This window comes from Psammomys obesus, unplaced genomic scaffold, assembly GCF_907164565.1.
Source record: "Psammomys obesus unplaced genomic scaffold, mPsaObe1.curated_primary_1811, whole genome shotgun sequence".
Lineage (NCBI taxonomy): Eukaryota > Metazoa > Chordata > Mammalia > Rodentia > Muridae > Psammomys > Psammomys obesus.
In genome coordinates, this window is record NW_026585644.1 from 15496701 (window position 1) to 15519799 (window position 23099).

Genomic DNA, 23099 nt, shown 5'->3' on the forward strand with positions numbered 1-23099 from the left:
TTCTTCTTCTTCTTCTTCTTCTTCTTCTTCTTCTTCTTCTTCTTCTTCTTCTTCTTCTTCTTCTTCTTCTTCTTCTTCTTCTTTTTCTTCTTCTCCTCCTCCTCCTCCTCTTCTTCCTTCTTCCTTCTTCCTTCTTCCTTCTTCTTTCTTCTTCTTCTCTTTTTGAAACTCCTAGCTCTTTTCCAGTTCATTTTCTGTACTGTGTTTGATGTTTAGGCAGCTCCTTTCAGTCTTCTGGAGTAATCTTGAGTATGTGTGTGTTGTAAATTGTTCACAGTGTGTAATGGAGGGGACCCCTCATTGCCGGTCTGAGAGCCATGGACAGTGGAGTGTAGCCTTTCTCTGATTTGTAGACAGTTTCCTTCAAATTGACCCAGAGAGTTTGTCACTGAATACACTAAAAATTTCTAAGGGTAGGTTAATATGTAATTACTTAACAAACATTCTTAAAGTGCTTGGGGACTGAGGGCTGGAGAGATGGCTTAGTATTTAAGAGCACTGGCTGTTCTTCTGGAGGACCAGGATTCTATTTCCAGTACTTACATGGTGGCTTATGGCCACCTATAGTTCCCGTTTCAGGGGGTCCAATGCCCTCTTCTGCTTTTGTGGGCTCCAGGCACACATGTGGTGCACAGACATGCCTGCATGCAAAAACACCCATACACGTAAAAACAATTAAAAAAATGCTTGGGAGTTGAAAGAGGAAAGTAGAAAGTTAAATCTAAGCACTCCAGACCCCAGACATTCCTAACTAGTTTAAATAAGCTGTGTGCAGTGGGAATCCCAGTGGAGAGGTCTTTCATGTACCAGCTTCCCTCCTTCAGCCCTGTGCACTGAAAACAAGTCACTCCACCCCTCTGGCACCCACCTAAAGACATGTGCAGGTGGGGTGTCCTTCTGCATTCTTTTCTTTCTCCTTCTGGACCTCATGCTTCTGTTGGCTTGGGTGAGGTTCCTTTGTACAGGGATGACCTTTATCCCGGTTCTCATTAGTTTTCAACGGACCCTGGACATGTGCTTTTGACTGGTACATTTGATGGTTATTGTGTGTCAACCAAACACTGAAGTCGAAACTGTTGCCAATGCTGAACCCGCCAGAGGGCATTCTCTCTCACCCCCTGCTTGCCTTCTCTGCTCGAATCCCCTAGCAGTAAATTTCATAGGAGCAACACTTACAGCACAATAAATTGTCATTTATTTCTAATGTAGACTTATGTCACTTGAATGGAAGAAGACCATGGTTCAGATTAGGAACACCAAGATCTCAGAGTTAGGCCTTCCAGCTACTCTACAATTTCTGTCCTAATCCCGGGACAGCCTCTTTGCTGTTTGTTCACTCTGAGGTGCTTACAATATCAAGCTAAAGCCGCTCACGGCTGCACCCAGTGAGGCTAATAATCCCTGGTCAGTTACTGAGCTACCACGGGCCACATCCGAGCAGAAGTTCTAGGTTATATTCATAGATGGTCCTTGGTTGAGTGTCAGTCTCAGAAAAGACCCTGTGCCCGGATATATTTGGTCCTTGTAGAGCTCCTATCCTTTCCATATCATACTAACTCCCCTTCTTTCATATGATTCCCTGTTTCCAAAGTAAGGGGAACAAGGACTATTTCTAACAGGATCTCAAGGGCAGGCTCTTTGACACCCTCCCCCCCCCCCCGCCAGGGGAGGAACAATCCTGTTAAGCCACAGAGGAGGACTTTGCAGCCAGCCCTGAAGATACCTGATAAAACAGGGTCAAATGAAAGGGGAGGAGGTCCTTCCCTATCAGTGGACTTGGAAAGGGGCAGGGAGGAGACCAGGGAGGGAGTGTGGGGTTGGGGAGGGAATGAGGGAGCGGGATACAGCTGGGACACAGAGTTAACAAAATATAACTAAAAAGAAAAATAAAATTAAAAAAAAAATCCCTGGTCAGAACTTCACATTTCAAACCCTTAATTTTGATTCAGCTCCCATTTATCCCATGCCCTGGTTTTCGTCACCGTCCTCGGGTTGGTTTGCAGCCTTGGCATCTGCATTTTCCATGTGTGGTTGGCTCTGTGGCTCTGCATCTGTATGCAGCGATCAGGATGGAGACATCTGGACAGTTCTTCTCCCACAGGAGGCGGTGTGTACATCCACACCTTGAGCTTCTTAGAGGAGGGAGAAGATGGCTGGAGTGTTGCATTAGCGTATGTGGTTTTCATAACAAATGAAATGCAAGCTTAATAATCATCTTATAGTTCTATAGGTCAGAAGGTCAGCCTGTGTTTCCGTGCAGATCCAGGCTCCAGTGCAGATCTGTTTTCGTGCCTTTGCCAGCTTCCAGGGGCACCCAGACTTTTTGGCTTAGAGACCCTTCCTCCCTTTTCAAAGCCAGTTGCCTCTCTCTAGTCTTTCCTTTGTGTTCACACGTCCTCCGATTCTTTTCTTCTGCTGCCTCGTATCTCAAGGGACCTTGTGATCGTGCTCAGCCTGCCTGGATATTCTGCTGGACTGTTCTCTATCTATTGCTGCCTCCATCCCCTCTGCAGCCCTAAGACGCCTTCACCACATGAGCTAACACACCCACGGCTTCTGTGGCTCGGATGTGGATGACTTTCATGTACCAAGCTCCTCAGTTCCGGTCCCACCAAGTCCTGCATGCACTAAGCAGAGTTCTCATGAGTGTGCGCATGTGTATATATATATGGGTGCTCAAGTGTGTGGAGAGCACAGGCCAATGTCAGGGGTCCTCATCAGTTATTCCCCATCTTCTTTACTTATTTATCTGTCATGTGTGACACATCTGTGTCACAGGCTGTGTGGAGGCTGGAGGACAACTTGCGGGAATCTTTGCTTTTACAACGTAGGACCTGTGGATTGAACTCAGGTCTTCAGATTTGGTGGCTTAACCCGTCAAGCCATCTTGCTGGACCTCCCCTTTAGTTTTTGAGATAGTCTCTTCCTGAATCTGGAGCTCATTGATTTAGCTAGCGTGACTGGCCAGAGTTCCAGGCACCCTCCTGTCTCCGACCTCTCAGTGAAGGGTTAACAGATGTGCTGCCCCTGCTGGCTTCCACTCCTGTTGAGGATCTGAACCCAGGCACTTGTGCTTGTGAGGCTAGTGTGAGGTTGGAATCTTTTCTAGACTGCCAGCTTCCACTTGGTAATCAGTCTCACTAAGAGTCCCCTTCCTGGCAGCTGTGTGCAGAGGGCTTGCTGCAGCCATCTCTTACCATGCCCAGCACTGGTTTCGCCATTCAGGCTCTGTGGCTGTAATGTGAAGATCAGGCTCAAACTTATTATACTAAGCATGGGAAACTGAGGCTGGCATAACTCTTATCTCCCCTTGTTTTTTTTTTTTCTCCCCATAAAACTGAGAAATTAATGCTAAACCTTTAAGGTTTCAGGCTTGGTTACAAGTTGAGAGTCTGATACATGAGCATGCAGTTGGCAAGGCAAGAGGATGGTGGAGACACCTAAAGCAGACACATACAACAGGAAGGACCCGGTGAGGAAGGGGCTGGGAGGGGGTGAAGCTGGCTGTGTGCATGGTGAGTATTGCACTATATCAAGGGTTAGAGTTACATTCTGAGGGTGACAGCCATCCTGGCAGTTACTGGCTCTTTAAGCTTGGGTTTGTGCATCAACTCAAAGAGGTGGATTACTCTCCCAAAGCCACACCAGAGATATGTTTTCTTCCCACGAGTCTGTTTCTCTCCCAAGGCAGAGGAAGTAAGCACTTAGGCAAGTGCTACTAGTATATGGTAGAGGCTGGCGACTCCAAGTGTGTGGCACCATTTGGGAGGATTCACTGTCCCCAGAAACACAAAGACTTTGACTTTGCTTTTTCTGGACATTTTCAAACAGGACAACTGGACCTGTCGTAGATAGTGGTCTCTCTCTCTCTCTCTCTCTCTCTCTCTCTCTCTGTCTCAGCTATAAAAGCTGTTGTTCTGTTGGCAGAGGATTTAAGGTAGCTGACAATAAATAGAAAGATGAAAGAAAATGGGAGACCTTTAAAGGAAGAGTACAAATAGAACACCAAGCTGCACATGATCATCAGGAAGAACCTTGTGTTGAAAGAGCAGCAGCTCTGCAGAGACAGAAGACTTTGCCGAGAAGCCTGATGCGTAGTGCCCCCCAGGGCCTGCCTCTCTGTTTCTCACTTCTATTTAAACTTGATAATTTCTAAATACAGGTTGAGCGTTCCTTATTCCAAATTTCAAAATCCAAAATGCTTCTGAAAGTTTTTGGAGTACAACCTGAGGCCACGTCTGACCTCTCACAGGTACAATCAAGATTCGGGTGCATTCCACTTGCATAAGGTGACCCTCAATAATTTTTTTTTTTTAGTTTCTGCTTTTTATTTTAAATTTTTTTTCTTCACAATTTATTCATTACAAGTACAGATTGAAGGCCCCTCCCTCAACTCCCCTTGTCCCACCCTTCCTCTTTCTCCCCAACCCGTCCCCTTTCCCTAGTCCATTGAAAGGGTGAGTTCTCCACTAATGCCATCTGCCCATTGCTTGTTAAGTCTCATCAGGACTGCTTGGATCCTCTTCCTCCATGGCCTGACAAGGCTGGATCATCAGGGGTGAGTGATCAGAGAGCAGTCAACTGAATTCATGATAGAGGCAGCCCCTGATCCCCTTACCCAGAGAGACTGAGCTGCCAAATGGCCACATCTGAGCAGGGGTCAAGCAGTCTCCATGCATGGTCCTCTGTTGGTACATCAGTCTCTGCAGCACCCTATGGGCTCAGATCTTTTAGTTTTGTTGATCTCCTTGTAGGGCTCCTGTCCCCTCCATGTCCATTTAATCCCACCCCTCTCTTCCTCCATAAGACTTGTTGTACTCTGCCCAAAGTTAGGCCCCGAGTCTCAGAATCTGCTTCAGTACCCTGTTGGATGAATCCTTTCCAAGGACCCTCTATAGTAGACTCCCATCCTATTTCCTCTCTTTCACCACTTCTAGTGTCTATCCTGTTTGTCATTCTGAGTGAGATTTAAGCATCCTCTGTAGGGTCCTCCTTAGTGTTTAGCTTCTTTAAATCTACAGATGGCTATCCTATATTATATGGCTAACATCCACTTATTAGTGAATGTATATCATACCTGTCTTTCTGTTTCTGGGTTACCTCATTCAGGACGATCTTGTTTAGTTCCATCCATTTGCCTGCAAATTTCATCATTTCCTTGTTCTTAAGAGATGAGTAGTATTCCATTGTGTAGATGTACCACAATTTCTGTATCCCTTCCTCCACTGAGGGACATCGAGGTTGTTTCCAGATTCTGGCTATTACAAATAAAGCTGCTATGAACATAGGTGAGCAAATGTCCTTATTGAATGGTGGAGCATCTTTTGGGTATATGCCCAGGAGTGGTATAGCTGGATCTTGAGGTAGTGCTATTCCCAATTTTCTGAGAAAGCACCAGAGTGGTTGTACAAGTTTGTACTCCAGCAATGGAGGAGGATTCCCCTCTCTCCACATCCTCTCCAGCATGTGTTTCTGACAGGTATAAGATGGAATCTCAGAGTTGTTTTGATTTTCAATTCCCTGATGACTAAGGATTTTGAGCTTTTCTTAAAGTGTTTCTCTGCCAGTCTATATTCCTCTGTTGAGAATTCTCTGTTTCGCTCTGTACCCCATTTTTAAATTGGATTATTTGGTTTGTTGGTGCCTAATTTCTTGAGTTCTTTATATATTCTGGATATTAGGGCTCTATTGGATGTAGGGTTGGTGAAGATCTTTTCCCAGTCTGCAGGCTGTCGTTTTGTTCTCGTGGTAGTGTCCTTTGCTTTACAGTAGCTTTTCAGTTTCACAAGGTCTTATTTTAGAGACTGTGCTGTTGATGTTCTGTGCAGGAAATTATCTTCTGTGCCAATGAGTTTGTGGCTCTTCTCCACTTTTTCTTCTAACAGATTTAGTGTGTCTGGTTTTATGTTGAGGTCTTTGATCTAGTTGGACTTTAATTTTGTGAAGAGTGATAGATATGGGTCTATTTGTATTTTTCTACATGTGGACTTCCAGTTAGACCAGCACCGTTTGTTGAAAATACTATCTTTTTTCCATTGTATGGTTTTGGCTTCTTTGTTAATCTATGTGTGTGTGGGTTTATTTCTGGGTCTTCTATTTGGTTCCATTGATCCACTATTCTTGTTTCTATGCTGGTACCACGCAGTTTTTATTATTGTTGCTCTATAGTACAGCTTAAGATCAGGGATGGAGATATCTCCAGAAGATCTTTTATTGTAGAGGACTGTTTTAACTATTCTGGGTTTCTTGTTATTCCATATGAAGTTGAGAATTTTTCTTTCAAGGTCTGTAAAGAATTGTGTTGGTAACTTGATGGGAATCGCATTGAATCTGTAGATTGCTTTTGGTAAGATGGCCATTTTTACTATGTTAATCCTGCTGAGCCATGAGCATGGGAGATCTTTTTATCTTCTGATATCTTCTTCTAATTCTTTCTTCAGAGACTTGAAAAATTTTTTCATACAAGTCTTTGACTTGCTTGGGCAGAGTTATACCAGGATACTTTACGTCTTTTGTGGCTATTGTGAAAGGTGTTGTTTCCCCTATTTCTTTCTCAGCCCATTTGTCTTTTGTGTACAGGAGGGTTACTGATTTTTTTTTTTAGTTAATTTTGTATCCAGCCACTTTGGTGAAGGTGTTTATCAGCTGTAGGAACCCTCTGGTAGAATTTTTGGGGTCACTCAGGTATACTAAAATATCATCTGCAAAAAGTGGTACTTTGACTTCTTCCTTTCCAATTTGTATCCCCTTGATCTCCTTCAATTATCTTATTGCTCTAGCAAGGACTTCAAGAACTATGTTGAAGAGGTATGGAGAGAGAGGGCAGCCTTGCCTTGACCCTGATTTCAGTGGGATTGATTTAAGTTTCTCTGCATTTAGTTTGATGTTGGCTATAGGCTTGCTGTATATTGCCTTTACTAGGTTTTGGTAAGTGCCTCATATACCTGATCCCTCCAGGACTTTAAACATGAGTGAGTATTGGATTTTATCAAATGCTTTTTCAGCATCTAAGGACATGATCATGTTTTTTTCTTTCAGTTTGTTTATATGGTAGATTACATTGATGGATTTCCATAAATCGAACTATCCCTGCATATCTGGGATGAATCCTACTTGATCATAGTGGATGATATCTTTGATGTGTTCTTGTTTGTGAGTATTTTGTTGAGTATTTTGGTATCAGTGTTCACAAAGGAGATTGGCCTGAAATTCTCTTCGTTTGTTGGGTCTTTGTGAGGTTTAGGTATCAAGGTGACTATGGCTTCATAGAATGAACAGAACATTGGTAATGCTCCTTCTGTTTCTATTTTGTGGAGTAGTTTGAAGAGTATTGGTGTTAGCTCTTCTTTGAAGGTCTGGTAGAATTCTGCGCTGATGGCCCTGTGCATTTTTTTGGATGGGAGACTTGATGGCAGCTTCTATTTTCTTAGGGGATATAGGACTATTTAATTTATTTACCTGGCCTTGATTCAGCTTTGGTAAGTGAAATCGATCAAGAAAACTGTCCATGTCATTTAGATTTTAAAATTTTGTGGTGTATAGGCTTTCGAAGTAAGACCTAATGATTCTTTGGGTTTCTTCAGTATCTGTTGTTATGTCCCCCTTTTCATTTCTGATTTTGTTGGTTTGGATAGTGTCTCTCTGCCTTTTAGTTAATTTGGTTAAGGGTTTGTCTACCTTGTTGATTTTCTCAAAGAACCAGCTCTTGGTTTCATTGATTCTTTGAATTGTTCTCTTTGTTTCTAGTTTATTGACTTCAGCCCTGAGTTTGATTATTTGCAGTTGTCTATTCCTCTTGGGTGTGTCTTCTTCTTTTTGTTCCTTCTAGGGTTTTCAGGTAAGCCATTAAGTTGCTTGTTTTGAATTTCTTTATGAAGCCACTTAGTGCTATGAACTTTCCTCTGAGCAGTGCTTTCACTGTGTCCTATAAGTTTGGGTATGTTGTGCCTTCATTTTCATTGAATTCTAGAAAGTCTTTAATTTTAAAAATTTCTTCCTTGACCCAGCTGTCATTGAGTAGAGAGTTGTTCAGTTTCCATGTGCATGAAGGCTTTTTGCTATTTTGTTGTTGTTGAGGTCCAGCTTTAGTTCATTGTGGTCTGATAGGATACAAGGGGTTATTTCAATCTTGTATCTGTTTAGGCTTGCTTTGTGACCAACTATATGGTATATTTTGAAGTAGGTTCCATGAGGTGCTGAGAAGAAGGTAAATTCTTTTGTGTTTGGGTGAGAGGTTCTATACGTATCTGTTAGGTCCATTTGATTTATGACATCTCTTAGTGTCATTATTTCTTTGTTTAATTTCTGTTTTGTTGACCTGTCCTTTGTTGAGAGTGGGGTGTTGAAGTCTCCCACCATCAATGTGTGGGGATCTATATGTGGTTTAAGTTTTATTAATGTTTCTTTTACAAATGTGGGTACCCTTGTATTTGAGGCATAGATGTTCAGTATTGTGATATCTTCTTGGTGGCATTTTCCTTTGATGAGGCTGAAGTGATTTTCCTATCTCTTTTGATTAATTTTGGTTGAAAGTCTATTTTATTAGATATTAGAATGGCTACTCCTGCTTGCTTTTTGGGTCCATTTGCTTGGAAAACCATCATCTAGCCCTTTACTCCCAGGTAATGTCTATCTTTGTGACTTAGAAATGTTTCTTGTATGCAACAGATTATTGGGTCTTGTTTATGCATCCATTCTGTTAGTCTCTGTCTTTTTATTGGAGAGTTGAGTCCATCGATGTTGAGAGAGATTAATGACCAGTGGCTATTATATCCTTTGATTTTGATGTTGGTTGTGGTGGTATGTTTGTGTGCTTGGCTACTTTTAGTTTTGCTATAGTGAGGTTATTTATTTTCTGTGTTTTCCTGAAAGTAGTTAGTTTTCTTGGGTTGTATTTTTCCTTCTAGTATCTTCTGTAATGCTGGATTTGTGGGTAGGTATTGTTTAAATTTGTTTTTGTCGTAGAATATCTTGTTTTCTCCATCTATGATGACTGAGAGTTTTGCTGGGTATTATAGTCTGTGCTAACACCTGTGTTCTCTTAGGGTCTGCATGAAATCTGTACAGGCCCTTCTGGCTTTCATAGTCTCTGTTGAGAAGTCAGGTGTGATTGTGATGGGTTTGCCATTATATCTTACTTGGCCCTTTTCCCTTGCAGCTTTTTTCTTTGTTCTGTATATTTACTGTTTTGATTATTATGTGGCAGGAGGATTTTATTTTGTGGTCTAATCTATTAGGTGTTCTGTAGGCCTCTTGTATGCTTATAGGTGTCAACTTTAAATTGGAGAAAGTTTCTTCTATGATTTTGTTGATAATATTTTCTGGGCCTTGGAGATGGGAATCTTCTTTTTTCTTTATTCCTTTTATTCTTAGGTTTTGTTGTTTCATGTTGTCTTGGATTTCTTGGATGGTTTGTGTCAGAAATTTTTTAGATTTGACATTTTCTTTGACAGATACATCTATTTCTTCCGTCATATCTTCCACACCTGAGATTCTTTCTTCCATTTCTTGTATTCTGTTGGTTATGCTTATCTCTGTAGTTCCTGTTTTCTTCCCTAAGTTCTTCCTCTCCACGACTTCTTCCTTTTGTGTTTTCTTTAATTTTTCCAATTCTATCTTCAGATCTTGAACCGTTTTGTTGACTTCCTTCACCTGTCTGACTGTATTTTCCTGCTTTTCCTTCATTTCCTTCACCTGTTGGAACATTCCTGTTTCTTTTATTTCTTCCAGTGATTTAATTATTTCCTCTCTGAAGGCCCCATACTGTTTGGCTGCATCTTTTTGTATTTCTTTATGGATGGCCATAATCTGCTTGTCTTCATCTTTCTCTCTTTCTTTACACACTTTATTTATTTCCTTCATTATCCTCTTCCGTTAGGGTGTTCAGGGCTACTTACCACTTTATAACTGGGTTCTGGAGATGCCATATTGCTTTGGCTTTTGTTGGTTGTGCTTCTTTGCTGGCATCTACCCATCTGGCTGTCTCAGGTGTTGGCTGTTAGTTTCTGGTGCCTGCTGGAATCCTGGGGTGGGGACAATTCCTTTGGCAGAAGATGGTTGTTCCTGAAGAAGGCCGCCTCAGCTTTTTGGATATGGTCACCAAATAGCCGGTGCTTCTCAGGGAAGTGCCACAGCTCACCTCAGGTGTATGGACCTGTGTGGTAATTTCGTGGTAGTGAGGGGGACTTTCCTCTCACCTGGAGAAATCCTTAAGACAGCCGCCTTGCTACTGGGTTTCTTGTTCTGAATTTAGTGAGCTGCTGCTGCTGCTCTAACACTGTATTTGCTGGGCGCAGCCTTCTTCAAGAACCAGGGAGACTCGTGGTTTGGTCAGTTTGGCTAAGGAGACAGGTTGCACCTTGGCACAGTGTCTGGGGGCTGATCCCATGGATCTCAAGCTTCTATAGATCTGAGGTTGGAGCTCTGTGCCCTAGTACTCAAGCATTAATCAGTGGCAGCTGAGTGCAGTGCTCAGGCCTGTGGTAGGAACTTTTCTGGGGATTAGCTGGGAGTTGTGAAGTTGGATCTGATGTTTCCCTCACCATGGGGTTTCCTCCCAGCAGGGAGACCCAGTCTGTGGTGTTTGGTTATTCACAGTTCACTCTGGGATTGTGAGAAGAGCACACAAGTGCAGTTGAGTGACTCTGTGCTGGCGACTGGGAGCCTTCAGAAACCTGGGAATGTTTCCCAGGAACTTTTCATGGTGGTGGTGGTGGTGGTGGTGGTGGTGATGGTGGTGGTGGTGGTGTTCAGCTGGGTGCCCTGAGGTTGAACCTGATGTTTCCTTTACCCTGGGGTTTCCTTCCAACAGAAGCCCAGTTTCTGGTGCTTTGGGGCCCACAGTTGTGTCTGGGATGGTTAATTGGGTGCACAGGTGGGTCTCTGGGCTGGCATCTAAGTGCCTGCGGGAACCCAGGACCTTTTCCAGGGATGTCTGGGTGACCTGAGGTCAGTTGGTCCTGATTGCTTCCTTCACTGTGGGGTTTTCGCTCTATTGGAAATCCCAGTCTCTGATGTTATGGCGCCCACAGTTCAGTCTGAGATGTGATTGGAGCACACAGGCATGTGGTCCTGGGCTGGTGACTCACCTGCCAGGACCCATGAACTCTTCCAGGGTTTAGTTGGTGACCCTGAGAATGGACCCGATTGCTTCCCACACCATGGGGCTTCCTGTCACCTGGGAAACACGGTCTCTGGTATTTTAGTACCCAGAGTTAGGTCTGTTGATTGCAGTGTAGTTACTGCTGTCCTGCTCGTCAGATGCAGTGTCCTCTCGGCACCATCATCTTAGATCCCCAATAAATGGGTTTTGTATCTAGACAATCAGTGGTGGCTGCCAGAGAGCCCCAAGGTAAACTTGTCACCACAGAGCTACCACTGATAGGGAATACTTTCCTGACACTGACAAGAGATTTACTGAGTATAAAGCACTTTCTGATTTAACCGTGATTCCTATAGCACTTGGGAAATGCCTTTGTGAAATATGTAAGGGCAATTAGTTCTAGCTGCAGAGAATCAGTTACCTAGGTAACAGCTCTGACAGCCAAAAATTAAATGCTCTCTAACTTTGGGCTTCTAACATTTCAGGGTCACGTCATAAATCAAATAATAATTTATTTTTACAAATGGCCAGCTAACATCTTGAATCATAAGCTGCTGCCCCTTTGATGTTCTAGCAACGCAAAACTGAAGGCAGGCAGGAACAAGGTTTATTGTTTTTGAGACAGGTTCTCGTGTATCCCAGGCTGGCCTCAAACTTGTCATGTAGCCATGGATGACTTTGAACTCTTCTGGCCTCCATCTCACCAGTGCTAGGATTACAGGCATGCACTAGTTTGTGTGAAGATTGGGATGGAACTTAGTCCTTTGTGCATGCTGAGCAAGCACTCTATAGACTGAGCCTCCTCCCCCCCCCCCCCAGCCCCACAGGGCTTTCAGCTGGGAGTGTAGCAGCTGGACTTCTCAGTGGATGAAGGACTGCTATGCTGGCCCTGGCCAGGTGATTTGTGGTGGCCTTTGAAACCTCACAGTTTTAATGGAAACCAGCCTTCTCTTCAGCTTCTTAGTTCTTGGTTTTGCTTTCTCTGCTGCTGCTGTTGGCAATGCAATCTCTTCAGCCAGTCCCTTCATGGGCTCTCACATTCCTTCTTTAATGGCAATAAGCTTTGATACTGCACAGGCCCATCTTTTTCATCCTAGATGCCGGATGTCAGGTCTTTAGAATAGCACTGGTCTAATTCTGTTGAACCCTGCTCCAGAGTTCATCAGAACTGAAAAGCTTATTAAAACAAAAATGTTTCTGTGTTAGCTGTGTGGACGCCAGTGTTGAAACATAAGGACACTTGAATACAGCAATTTATCTTCAGCTGGTAGGGAGCACAAAGCCTCTTGCAGACTTCACAATGTACCTGAAATCCAAGCAGGCTCATTTGTTGGAATGCTTACCTGTGGCAGGTCTGCAGAGAAGTCGTATTGCATTTATATCATATCTGTATGCATGAATGGTGTCAGTTACACGTGGCTCAATTTGGTGTTCTTCATTTTAGAGCAAATATTCTTTTATTTTTATGTGATCCAGGATTCCCAGATTAGCTTCACGTGTCCTGCTGGAGATGATCCGTTACCTGTGTTGCAAAGTACAACATAAGAATTGCTACCACCAGCTGCTGGGAGCACTGTGAAGCTGGAGAAGGGAGCAAAGCCAATAAACTCAAACAAAATATGCTTTTCTGTTTGAGAAAGGAAGTGGGCAAATGAACATCCAGTCATTATCCAAAGAACGATAATGTCAGCATCTAGTTCTACATAACAAAAACATGGTTGTATTTTCAGTAGGGTCACTTTCATTGGTGTGAAATTCTCTCCAAGCTCTCCAGAAGGTTGCATTACACTGGTTCTCTTAGCCATAGGTGTCCCAATGAAGGCTCACATTGAATCCTCTGTTCAGTTCACTAACCTCTATGTTCCTTTTCATTTTAGCATCTCTCACGAACCTCTGCAAGAATAAAGAAGTGGTTCCGACTCCTGGTAAGAGAATGCACTGTGCTTCATTGATGATTTGCAGGTGTGGGCAGAGGAACATTTGGGGTCACTGAGAGTGAAGTTACTTTATTCTTTGCCACATCTGGGTTTTTCTGCCTTCTGTGAGAGAAGGGTTTTTCAGCTTTGGATACACTGGCTCCTAGCTGTGCTAGGCTTGGGATCTAAGCAGGAAACCTCAGTTGAGCAAGTGCTCCTGGTACAGTGCAGGGGACTGCCTTAGCTGCAGTTAGAAGTTGATCCGATTATAGTCTGAACTGTGAAAGGAGACTGTATAGAAATCATAGGCAGTGCCTAGAGCAGCTCACCAATCTTGCTGATGGTTGTGTTTGAAAGACAAGGTGAATCCCAAGGACTTTGAAAATGCATTCAAATATATCTTCACAGAGAGCAGATATGATGCCGAACTACTGCTTTGTATCTTCCTTTTGTTATGTAAATACTTTATCTATATAAATATATGTTCATGCCTTTATTGTATTTCTTATTTTGCTCATTCTAATGTCATGTGTCTTCGGTAAGTATCTATGTAGATGGGTTGAGGGGACTTCTGGTTTAATCATGATTTATTCCTTTATTTTTTCATTTATCAAACATTCTGAGTTTCTTCCATATGGCACTTGGGAGCTTGAGAAAACCGAGGAGTAAGATACAAGTCCTGCCTCAGTTGCTCATGGCCTGGGTCCTGCCACTACCTTTAGGTGGAGTCCTAACTGCATTCACTAGGGGTCAGTGAGGAGTCAGGGGCCAGGAACAACTTCCGTCCTAGGCCTCTGACTTTCATCTGGCTGATACATGACATATGACAGGCTTTATGTTTTCTTCCAAACTTCTGGTTCATGCATCTATTTTCACTATTTAAGCTTTCGTAACAATGGGTATTGGATTATGTATGTATATATGTTATTTTCACTATTAAGCTTTTATAACAATGGGTACAACATCACGTAAGCATTTATTTTCAGTATTTAAGATTTTATAACAATGGGCATTGCATGATGTAAGCATTGATTTTTTTTCTTCTCATAGCACATTTTCAGCTATTTATTACCATATTCCTACAGTTCCTACAGACATGCATTTTTTTTTCTATTTTCCAAGAGATAATTCACTGAAACCAAGAGAAGGAAGTGGGGCTTGTCCAAGGCTATTCTGAATGCAGGATTCCAATGCCATTATTGTCCTTCATCAAAATGCCCAGTATAAACTGTTCATTGTGGCCTGGGTGTGTGCTAACTGAGGAAGGAATGTATGTGAACACAACACAGGCACACTGTTCTGAGCAAACCTATGTGTGTTTGGGTGGGACTTGGGTATAGAAGGTTGCCTATGTTAAGTGGGAAGGTAGAGAAATTCAGTGTATATCTGGAGAAAGGCCATAATTAGAATAATGGGCCTGGAAAGGAGGCTGCCAAAATGCAAGACTTGTGTAAAGGAGAACTGTTAATGGTTAGCAGGGATTTGCCAGGCAGACACCATAGAGAAGGGGCTGTGGGCAGAGGGTTCAGAGTATTAAGGTCCGTGGCAGAGCTGCAGTGGATTTTGAGAAGTTCTACTCATTGGGTGTGGGTGGAGTCACAGGCTAGTTGTGTGAGAAAGGAGAGGAACATAAAGGCGGTAGTGCAGAGCTTGGCTCTTTTTTCTTTTATGTCAGTGATGGAGGTAGGCTGAATTGCAGTAAGAAATACCAATCCCCAATTGGCATAGCAGAGCATTCCTTAATGACCACAGAAATCCCTCTGTGGGGTGGCATCTATACAGAGCTTCTCTCCTCCCCTGTGTGATCCAGGTCTCCTTGGTGCTATGATGTTGCCCATCAGCATCTAGTCTCTGAATTCATGCCAAAGAGGAAGGAAGGGACAGGAGCAAGTTCTATCAAACACTCAATCTTCTCAGTCCAAAAGGAACAAATTGTGTCTCACTTTCCTTTGGTTGTAACTACTTATTTGTTCTGCTAAGATGCAGGTGGTTGGGAATGCAGATATGGTGGCCAGCTGATCGTGGCTGCCAGGCTTTCATTTGCTATAAAGTCTTTGGTCTTGTAGAAAATCCTAAACCAGAGAGATAGTTGAGCAAATTTATGTGTTACATAATAGCAAAGAGAAGATAGGAAGGCAAGAAAGTATTAGTGTGTAACCCTAGTTCCTATAAGATGGGGGGGGGCTGGGCCAAGGCAGTGGGGCCACATAAGGACTAACCGGTTTTTGGGAATAGACCAAATGCTCTAGACTTGGCATAATGGAAACAAGGGGTTAGGGTGAAACAGGAGTTGAGGTGTCTGATTTGGGACGTGGCGCTTGCATCTGTAGATGAAAGGGAGACTAGGTCTTGGTGGGAAGGTAAACATGGTGAATCTTATGCATGACAGTTGGGTTACTTCTGTGAGGCCCTTCTAGGAAGACATCTTTGTGTGTGTGTGTTATTTTCAAAGGGTGATGGTCCTGATTTCCTTGGCTCAATTGCACTTATCTCTGTAGGAATGTGTTTGGCTTTTCCCTGGTGAATGTGGTTTGTCAGGAAGAGCTGATAGGCTTCTTCCATGTACTTTACAGGCTGTCTTGTTTGTGTGGAACACAAGCTCCAGATTCTCTTGTGTTCTCATTTTTTCCCTTTTCTTTTCATAAAAGTGCCTTCCCTGTCTCAGTGATGCATAAAACAAAAACAAAAACCAAACACAAGTCTTTCCTTAGCCATTTAATTTTCAATGATCAACAGATTAATTACATCTGTGTAATTAATATCTGTCCTTTATTCCCTCTTCTCAGGCATCTCTTCTCTCCTAATACTTGCTTAAGGTTGTGTTTCTACATGAGAGCAAATGTGATGGTACAATTAGCATTTCACGTTTACTATCCTGTGTGAAAAATTTCACCATTTAAATGAAATCATTGATATTATGATAGCAAAATTTCTTTGTCTGTGATTTAGATGGCTACTATATTTATTGGTGATTTTGTCTTATTTTGTTTATTGAAAAAAAAGAAAAAGAACAACATGACATGGTAGAAGAAAAACCCATACCTGCACTGTCAGAAACCCAAGTAGAAGCAGAAATTCAAAAAGAGCCATCAATCGGACGAAAATCATCAGAAGAGTTTTCATCAACACCATACCAAAGACATGAGCAGCGACAATCCTCTGTAAAATCATCATTGGGAGAACCACCTCTAGAACAAAAACCTGAGCAAAAGGAATTTCCTGAGCAATCATCCTTGGGACCAACACCTCCAGAGCATCAACTTGAACAAAAAGAGATACCTGTAAGGTCATCCCTGAGGCCATCATCTCCAGAGCAACAAAGTGCACAGTCATTTCTGGGACCACCAACTCCAAAGGCACAACTTGAACAAGAGGTATATGAACAGCCATCCCTGGGACCACCATCCCCAGAGCAACAGCGCAAACAACAAAAGTCATCCTCGGTACCGTTTTTAGAACAGCGACCTGAGCAATGAGAATCTCCCTAAGAGTCATCTTTGGGACCACCATTCCAAGAATATCCACCCAAGCAATGAGAATCTCATTGACAGTCATCCTTGAGATAATAATCTCAGAAACAGATGACTCTGGGAAAACACATGAGACAAATACTATGATAACAACATATCAACCATGTTGTGAAGAACAACAGTCAAGAACTGGACAGGACCACAGGCAAATGAAAATAAAATTAGACAATTTATTTTCATATTATGCTCAGGTATGCCAGTAGGGCATTACAATTGTCAACCTCATATTTTGATGGCCAGACTTAAAGTTTAAAAGATGAGTAAGATTAAATTCACCTGGAGTCACTTTCTCTGTCTCATTAATAGAAAGTTGGGAGGGGTCGGTATATGTCTAGACTTAGTGTATCTGGCTGCCTGGAGCACACTTTTTCTTTTTAGTAACATCAACCCAAACCTCATAAAACCTTCACTAGATTGAAACTAGATCACATAATACATATCCATAGTTAATTTTCTCTACGTGAAAGATCTTCCAGTACTTATACACATGCATTTATGCATACAAATACATATATACCTTATATGTGTCAGGAGTAGGTAGTTGAATGTGGTGCTCAGAAGAATGGACTCTCAAGTCAGATTGTCTTTGCTAGCTTCTACATTCATCCTATGTTTGAGCTAGCTAGTGTCTCAGTTCATCCCAAGCCGAAGCTAATGATATACCTGACTTGTAGGTTGTTGGGATAATACTGTATTGGAAAGCACTTAGTGCTAGCCACATGGAAGACACCAAACCTGTGAGCTGTTGCCATCATCATCTGACTTTCATAGTTATGAGAGAAAACTAGTAGATTATCATATTTAGGTGCTAAGGTAGTTGCAGCATTTGGTTCTCTAGTAAAAAGGTTTTATTTACTTATGATTTACTTATTTATTTATCAACTATAGAATTAATACAGAAACACAGCTTTTAAAAAAATTACTTACTTTACAGCTTACCCTCCCCCCAAGCCTCCTAATTCCTCCTCCTCCTCTCCCTGCCCCACGTCCATTCCTTCTCAGAAAAGGAGGAGACTCCCATGGATATCAATCAATCTTGTTGCAGTAAGACTAGGTTCATCTTCTCCTATTGCAGCTAGATAGAGCAGCTCAGTTAGGGGAAAGGGATCTAAAGGTAGTCGGAGACAGCCCCTGTTCCTGCTTTAGGAGTCCCACATGAAGACCCAGCTGCACAACTATTACGTATGTACAGAGGGCCTGGGTCCAGCCCATGCCTGTTCTCTGGTTGGCAGTTCAGTCTCTATGAGCCCTTATGGGCTCAGATTCTGTAGGTTGACTCTGTAGGTCTTCTTGTGTTGTCCTTGACCCCTCCAGCTCCCTCTAGCTTTCTTCCCACTCTTCCACAAAACTCCCTGATCACAGCCTGCTGTTTGGCTGTGGGTCTCCACATCTGTTTTCATCATCTGCTGGATGAAGCTTCTCAGGAGACAGTTATACTAGGCTCCTGTCTGCAAGCATAGCAGAGTATCGTTAATAGTGACAAGGACTGGATCTCTCCCATGGGATAGGCCTAAAGTTGGGCCAGTCATTGATTTGCCATTCCCTCAATCTCTTCTTCATCTTAATCCCTACACTTCTTGTAGGCAAGACAAATTTTGTGTTGAAGGGTTGAAGCTTTTATGGGTGGATTGGTGTTTCATTTCCTCCACTGGAAGTCACACCTGGCTGCAGGAGGTGGAGACCGTAAGGCTCCATAATCCCCACTGCTAGGAGTTTCAGCTAGGAATCTGTAGTTTCAGCTATAGATTCCTGGTAGTTTCCATTGTCCTATGTTTCTAGCTCATCCCAAAGATGGGCCCCCATCCAGTTGTCTGTCTTAGTACTCATTTCATCTTCCTCACCTGATCCATCCTGTTCCCATCACCACCCCCTCTCCCACCCAGTTCTATCCTTCCATCCACCCCCAATGTCTAATCAGTTTCCCCTTCTCAGTGAGATTCAGGTGTTCCCTTTTGGGCTCTCCTTGCTACTTAGCTTCTTTGGGTGGATGGTAGCATGATCATCTTCTTCTTTATAGCTAATATTCACTTATAAATGAGTACTTACCATGTTTGTCTTTTTGAGTCTGGGTTACCTCACTCAGGATGATCCTTTTTAGTTCTATCCATTTACCTGCAAATGGCAGGAGGCCATTGTTATTAAAGTAGCTGAGTAATACTCCATTATGTAAATGTACCACATTTCCTAGATCCATTCTTTGGTTGAGGAACATCTTGGTTATTTCCAGTTTCTGGCTATTATGAGTAAAGCTGCTATGAACATAGTTGAGAAAGTGTCCTTGTGGTATGGTACAGCATCTTTTTGGATATATGCCCAGGAGTGGTATAGCTGGGTCTTGAAGTAGAGCTCTTCCTAATTTTCTGAGAAAGCACCAGATTGATTTCCAAAGTGGTTGTACAAGTTTGCACTCCCACCAGCAATGGAGGAGTGTTCCCCTTTCTTCACATCCTCTCCAGCATGTGTTGTCATATTCTGATGGTTGTAAAATGGAATTACTTTGATTTGCATTTCCTTCATGACTAAGGACGTCGAACATTTCTTTAAGGGCTTCTCAGCTATTAGAGATTCCTCTGTTGAGAATTCTCTGTTTAGTTCTTTCTATTTTTAATTGGGTTATTTAGTTTGTTGATGTTTAGTTTCTTGAGTTCTTTATATATTTTGGATATCAGACTTCTGTCAGATATGGAGTTGGTGAAAATCTTTTCTCATTCTGTAGTCTGCCATTTTGTCCTTTTGTCCCTTTGCCTTATAGAAGTAAGGTTATGAGAAGTAAGGTTTTCATAGTTTCATGAGGTTCCATTTATTAATTGTTGATCTTAGAGCCTGAGTTGTTAATGTTATATTCAGGAAGTTGTCTCCTGTGCCAACGATTTCAAGGCTGATTACCACTTTCTCTTCTAATAATAGATTTAGTGTTTCTGGTTTTATGTTGAGATCTTTGATCCACTTAGACCTGGATTTTGAGCAGGGTGATAGATGTGAATCTCTTTGCATTCTTCTACATGCAGACATTCAGTTAGACCAGCACTAGTTGAAGATGCTTTCTTTTTTCTATTGTGTAATTTTGTCCTCTTCATAAAAAATCAAGTATCCATAGGTGTGTAGATTTACTTCTGGGTCTTCATTTCCATTTCAGTAGTTGACTTTTTTTTTTTTTTTTTAACTATTGCTATGTAGTACAGCTTGAAATCATGGATGGTAATACCTCCAGAAGTTCTTTTTTTGTAAAGTGTTTTTTTGCTAGCTTGGCTTTTTTTGTTTTTCCATATGAAGTTGAATATTGTTCTTTCAAGGTCTGTAAAGAATTGTGTTGGTATTTTGACGGGAATTAAATTGACTCTGTAGATTGCTTTTGGTAGGATGGCCATTTTTTCCTATGTTAACCCTACTGGTTTGTGATCATGAGAGATCTTTCCATCCTCTGATCTCTTCTTCAATTTCTTTCTTCAAAGACTTGAAGTTCTTGTCATACAGGTCTTTCACTTGCTTCATTAGAGTTACTTCAAGACATTTTATGTTATTTGCAGCTATTGTGAAGGTGTTGTTTCCCTAATTTCTTTCTCAGCCCGTGTAGCATTTGTATAAAGGAGGGCTACTGACTTTTTTTTGAATTAATTTTGTTTCTATTCACTTTGCTGAAGGTGTTTATCAGCTGTAGGAGTTCCCTGATAGAGTTTTTTGGGTCATTTATATATACTATCATATTATCTGTGAATAGGAATACTTTGACTTCTTGCTTTCCAAATTATATCCCCTTGATCTTCTTTAGTTGTCTTATTGCTCCACCTAAAACATCAAGTACTATATTGAATAGCTACAGAGCGAGTGGGCAGCCTTGTCTTGTCCTTGATTTTAGTGGAATTGCTTTAAATTTTTCATTTGATTTGATGTTGGATATTGGCTTGCTGTATTTTGTTTCTGTTATGTTTAGGGTATGCACCTTGTATCTCTGATCTCTCTCCTTTTTTTAAAAAAAAACTTTTATTGTATTAATTAATTAATTGTGAATTTCATATCATGTAGCCCAATTTCCCAATTTCACTCATCTTTCTTTCTCCTCATAACTGCCTTTTACTCTGACAACCTCTTTCCCCCAACAGAGAAACAAAATTCTTATTGTGGAAGCTGTAGTGTGTCACAGTATATTCCACCATATACACTGTTGTCTACATTTCTTTGCTTGCCAATGTGCACTGCAATTATTTGTTGGTCTGCTACACTTATAATACTGGACCCTCTGTGGGATGCCTTTCAGATACCCTGTTGTTGCCATGTGCCATGGAGGGCCTGTAGTTTTTGGATTTGTAACACTGGCCCCTTCATGCACTTAAGCAGTTCATCAATGGGGTAGATGTTGGGGTAGATCAAATCAATTTAAAGCAATGGATCTAGGCCTGAGAGGTATCTGAGCTGGTCAGCCTGCTGGCTATTCTGCCCTCATGCCCTCAGGGGCAGCTCACCAGCAACCTCTGCAACCTTGCAAGCTCTACTCTGTTGCCCAGGTGAGGTGCAGGGCCCACTCTCCCAAGTGTTCTAGCTGGTGAGGGACGTGGCAAGTTCTGTCACTCTCATGACCCCAGGTCTCGCTCTCCTGACTGCCATAGATGAGGGATGAGAGATGGGAGGAGGGCATTTCTCCCTTGATCACACCACCACCAGCAGATGAGAGGCAGGGCCAGCTTAGCTGCAATCTCCACATCCAGGGACAGCACTACTGTGATGCCCAGGTGAGGGACAGGGCCTGCTCTCCTGAGTGTTGTAGCAGGTGAGGGGCAGGGCCAGCTTTCTCACTCTGATGGACTTGGGACCAGCTCTCTTGCCTGCCATTGGTGACAAGAAGCAAGGGAGGGGGCACCTTTTCCTTCCTTTTCCTTGCTCCAGTCACTGTATGGCAGACAAGTTGTGGGGCCAGCTCTCCCATGTTCACACCTTTGGGGTTGGCTCACCCATGCCCCTGCCATCAGGGTCAGCTCTACTGTGCTGCCCAGGTGAGGGGGCAGGGCCTGTTCCTCTAGTGCTGCAGCTGGTGAGGGCAGGGCTAGCTCTCCTGTTCTTATGAACCCAGGGCCAGGTCTCATGCCCACTACAGGTGGTGATGGGAAGGGGAGGAAGTTATCTCTACCTTCTCCACACCACCCCACAGGAGATGAGTTGTAGAGACAGCACTCCCATGCTTATATCCTTAGAGGCTGGCTCATCTGCAACTTTTACAATGTGCAGGGCAGCTCTCCCAAGTACTACAGCTGGCTAGGGGTGGGGTCAGCTTTCCTGCTGTCATGACCCCATAACCAGCTCTCCCCTGATGTCCAAGTAAGGGGTGGGGCCAGTTCTGTACACCCCTCAGATACCAACATGTGCTGGGGCAGACCAGGGATGTCTCCCGGGCCTTTAGTGGTAACACTTCTGCTGCTTTAGGTCCACCACGGTCCCAGGAAGCATCACTGGCTACTCAGGGTGTTTCTTACCCTTTCGTCTCCAGTTCTGCCTGTCTTCATTCGACCCTCATCCTTCCGTTTCTCTTTCATTTCTCCACCAGTACTTGCTCCTCTTAGAGGTGCCCAGGGTCGCTGAGTGTCTGGGGTCATCTCAGGAGTGGTCTCAGGGGTGCTATGCCCCACTTGTGCATTATTACACCACTCAGTGTTCGTATCAGACATGGCTTGCATCCCGCCCCCCAGGCCTGCGTGCCTCCTGGGCCGTAGTTGTCTCACCTGGCCCACCTGAGTGGCCCCAAGTGAGGGACGTCTGTCTGGGGATCACTCCCAAGCAGGTTTCTTTTAGTCTCTCATTTGCTCCTGGTCCCGGGAGCCATTGGGGCCTGCACAGCATGGGACTGGTGCCAGACTGGTGGCCATCTCAGGCTTGCTTCTTTTAGGGAATGGTAGGCTACTGATATTCAGATGTTCACAGCTCAGACACTGCGTGTAGACTTAGCCTCTCCACTCTCTGCCCCACTGATACACATGCGACACGGCAATGAAAAGCATGCGACAGCTGCAATGCTTCTAGGGCAGGTCTCCAAGACTTTTATCATGAAGGGGTGCTGGATTTTGTCAAAGGCCTTTTCAGCATCTAATGAGATAAGATAGAGAGAATGGGCTCTAAGGGAAGTTTTGGTTTCTTTAAAAAAACTCAGTTATGTTACATAAATGTGCTTTTGTTTTAATCTCAAGTGTGGGACAGCTGATAACTGTCTGGTGGTGGGTCAGGGCCTTTTGACGGCTGGTAACAGCCTGCCTTGTGCAGCCTGGGGAGGGGTGTGGTTTAGGGCTCTGAGGATATAAATATGAGAGCCCAGACCAAAGGAGAAGGAGGTGTATGTGGTGGTACCAGCAGAGACTGACGGTGTGGCAGTTTGGAACAGACAGACGGACAGACAGACAGACAGACAGACAGAAGTGCTTCCAGGTGTGGTGGTTTGGAGGAGACTGCCGGCTGCTTTTGCTGTTGACAGAGAGTCGTATAGCCCTAAAAGAACCCATCGACCATAAACAGCCAAGAGAAGTAAAGGGGTCTGTGCCCCCTCTATCCACTAACCTCTTCTCTCCTACC

The 23099-nt window shown here is 43.2% G+C and overlaps 1 protein-coding gene and 1 non-coding gene across 2 annotated transcripts in view; one reads left to right on the top strand and one right to left on the bottom strand.

Annotated features, from left to right (window-relative positions):
- Dcdc2c (doublecortin domain containing 2C) overlaps positions 1-13053 on the top strand; it is a 76468-nt gene extending 63415 nt beyond the window's left edge. The window contains exons 9-10 of the mRNA XM_055621696.1: positions 4163-4252; positions 12979-13053. Of these exons, the coding sequence (XP_055477671.1) occupies positions 4163-4252; positions 12979-13053 (165 nt within the window). The remainder of the gene's footprint in view (positions 1-4162; positions 4253-12978) is intronic.
- Positions 13054-22424: 9371 nt separating this feature from the next.
- On the bottom strand, positions 22425-22562 carry LOC129691481 (small nucleolar RNA SNORA17). Its single transcript, XR_008722471.1, has one exon. It is a non-coding gene; the product is annotated as a small nucleolar RNA SNORA17 (small nucleolar RNA).
- Between the last annotated feature and the right edge of the window lie 537 nt (positions 22563-23099).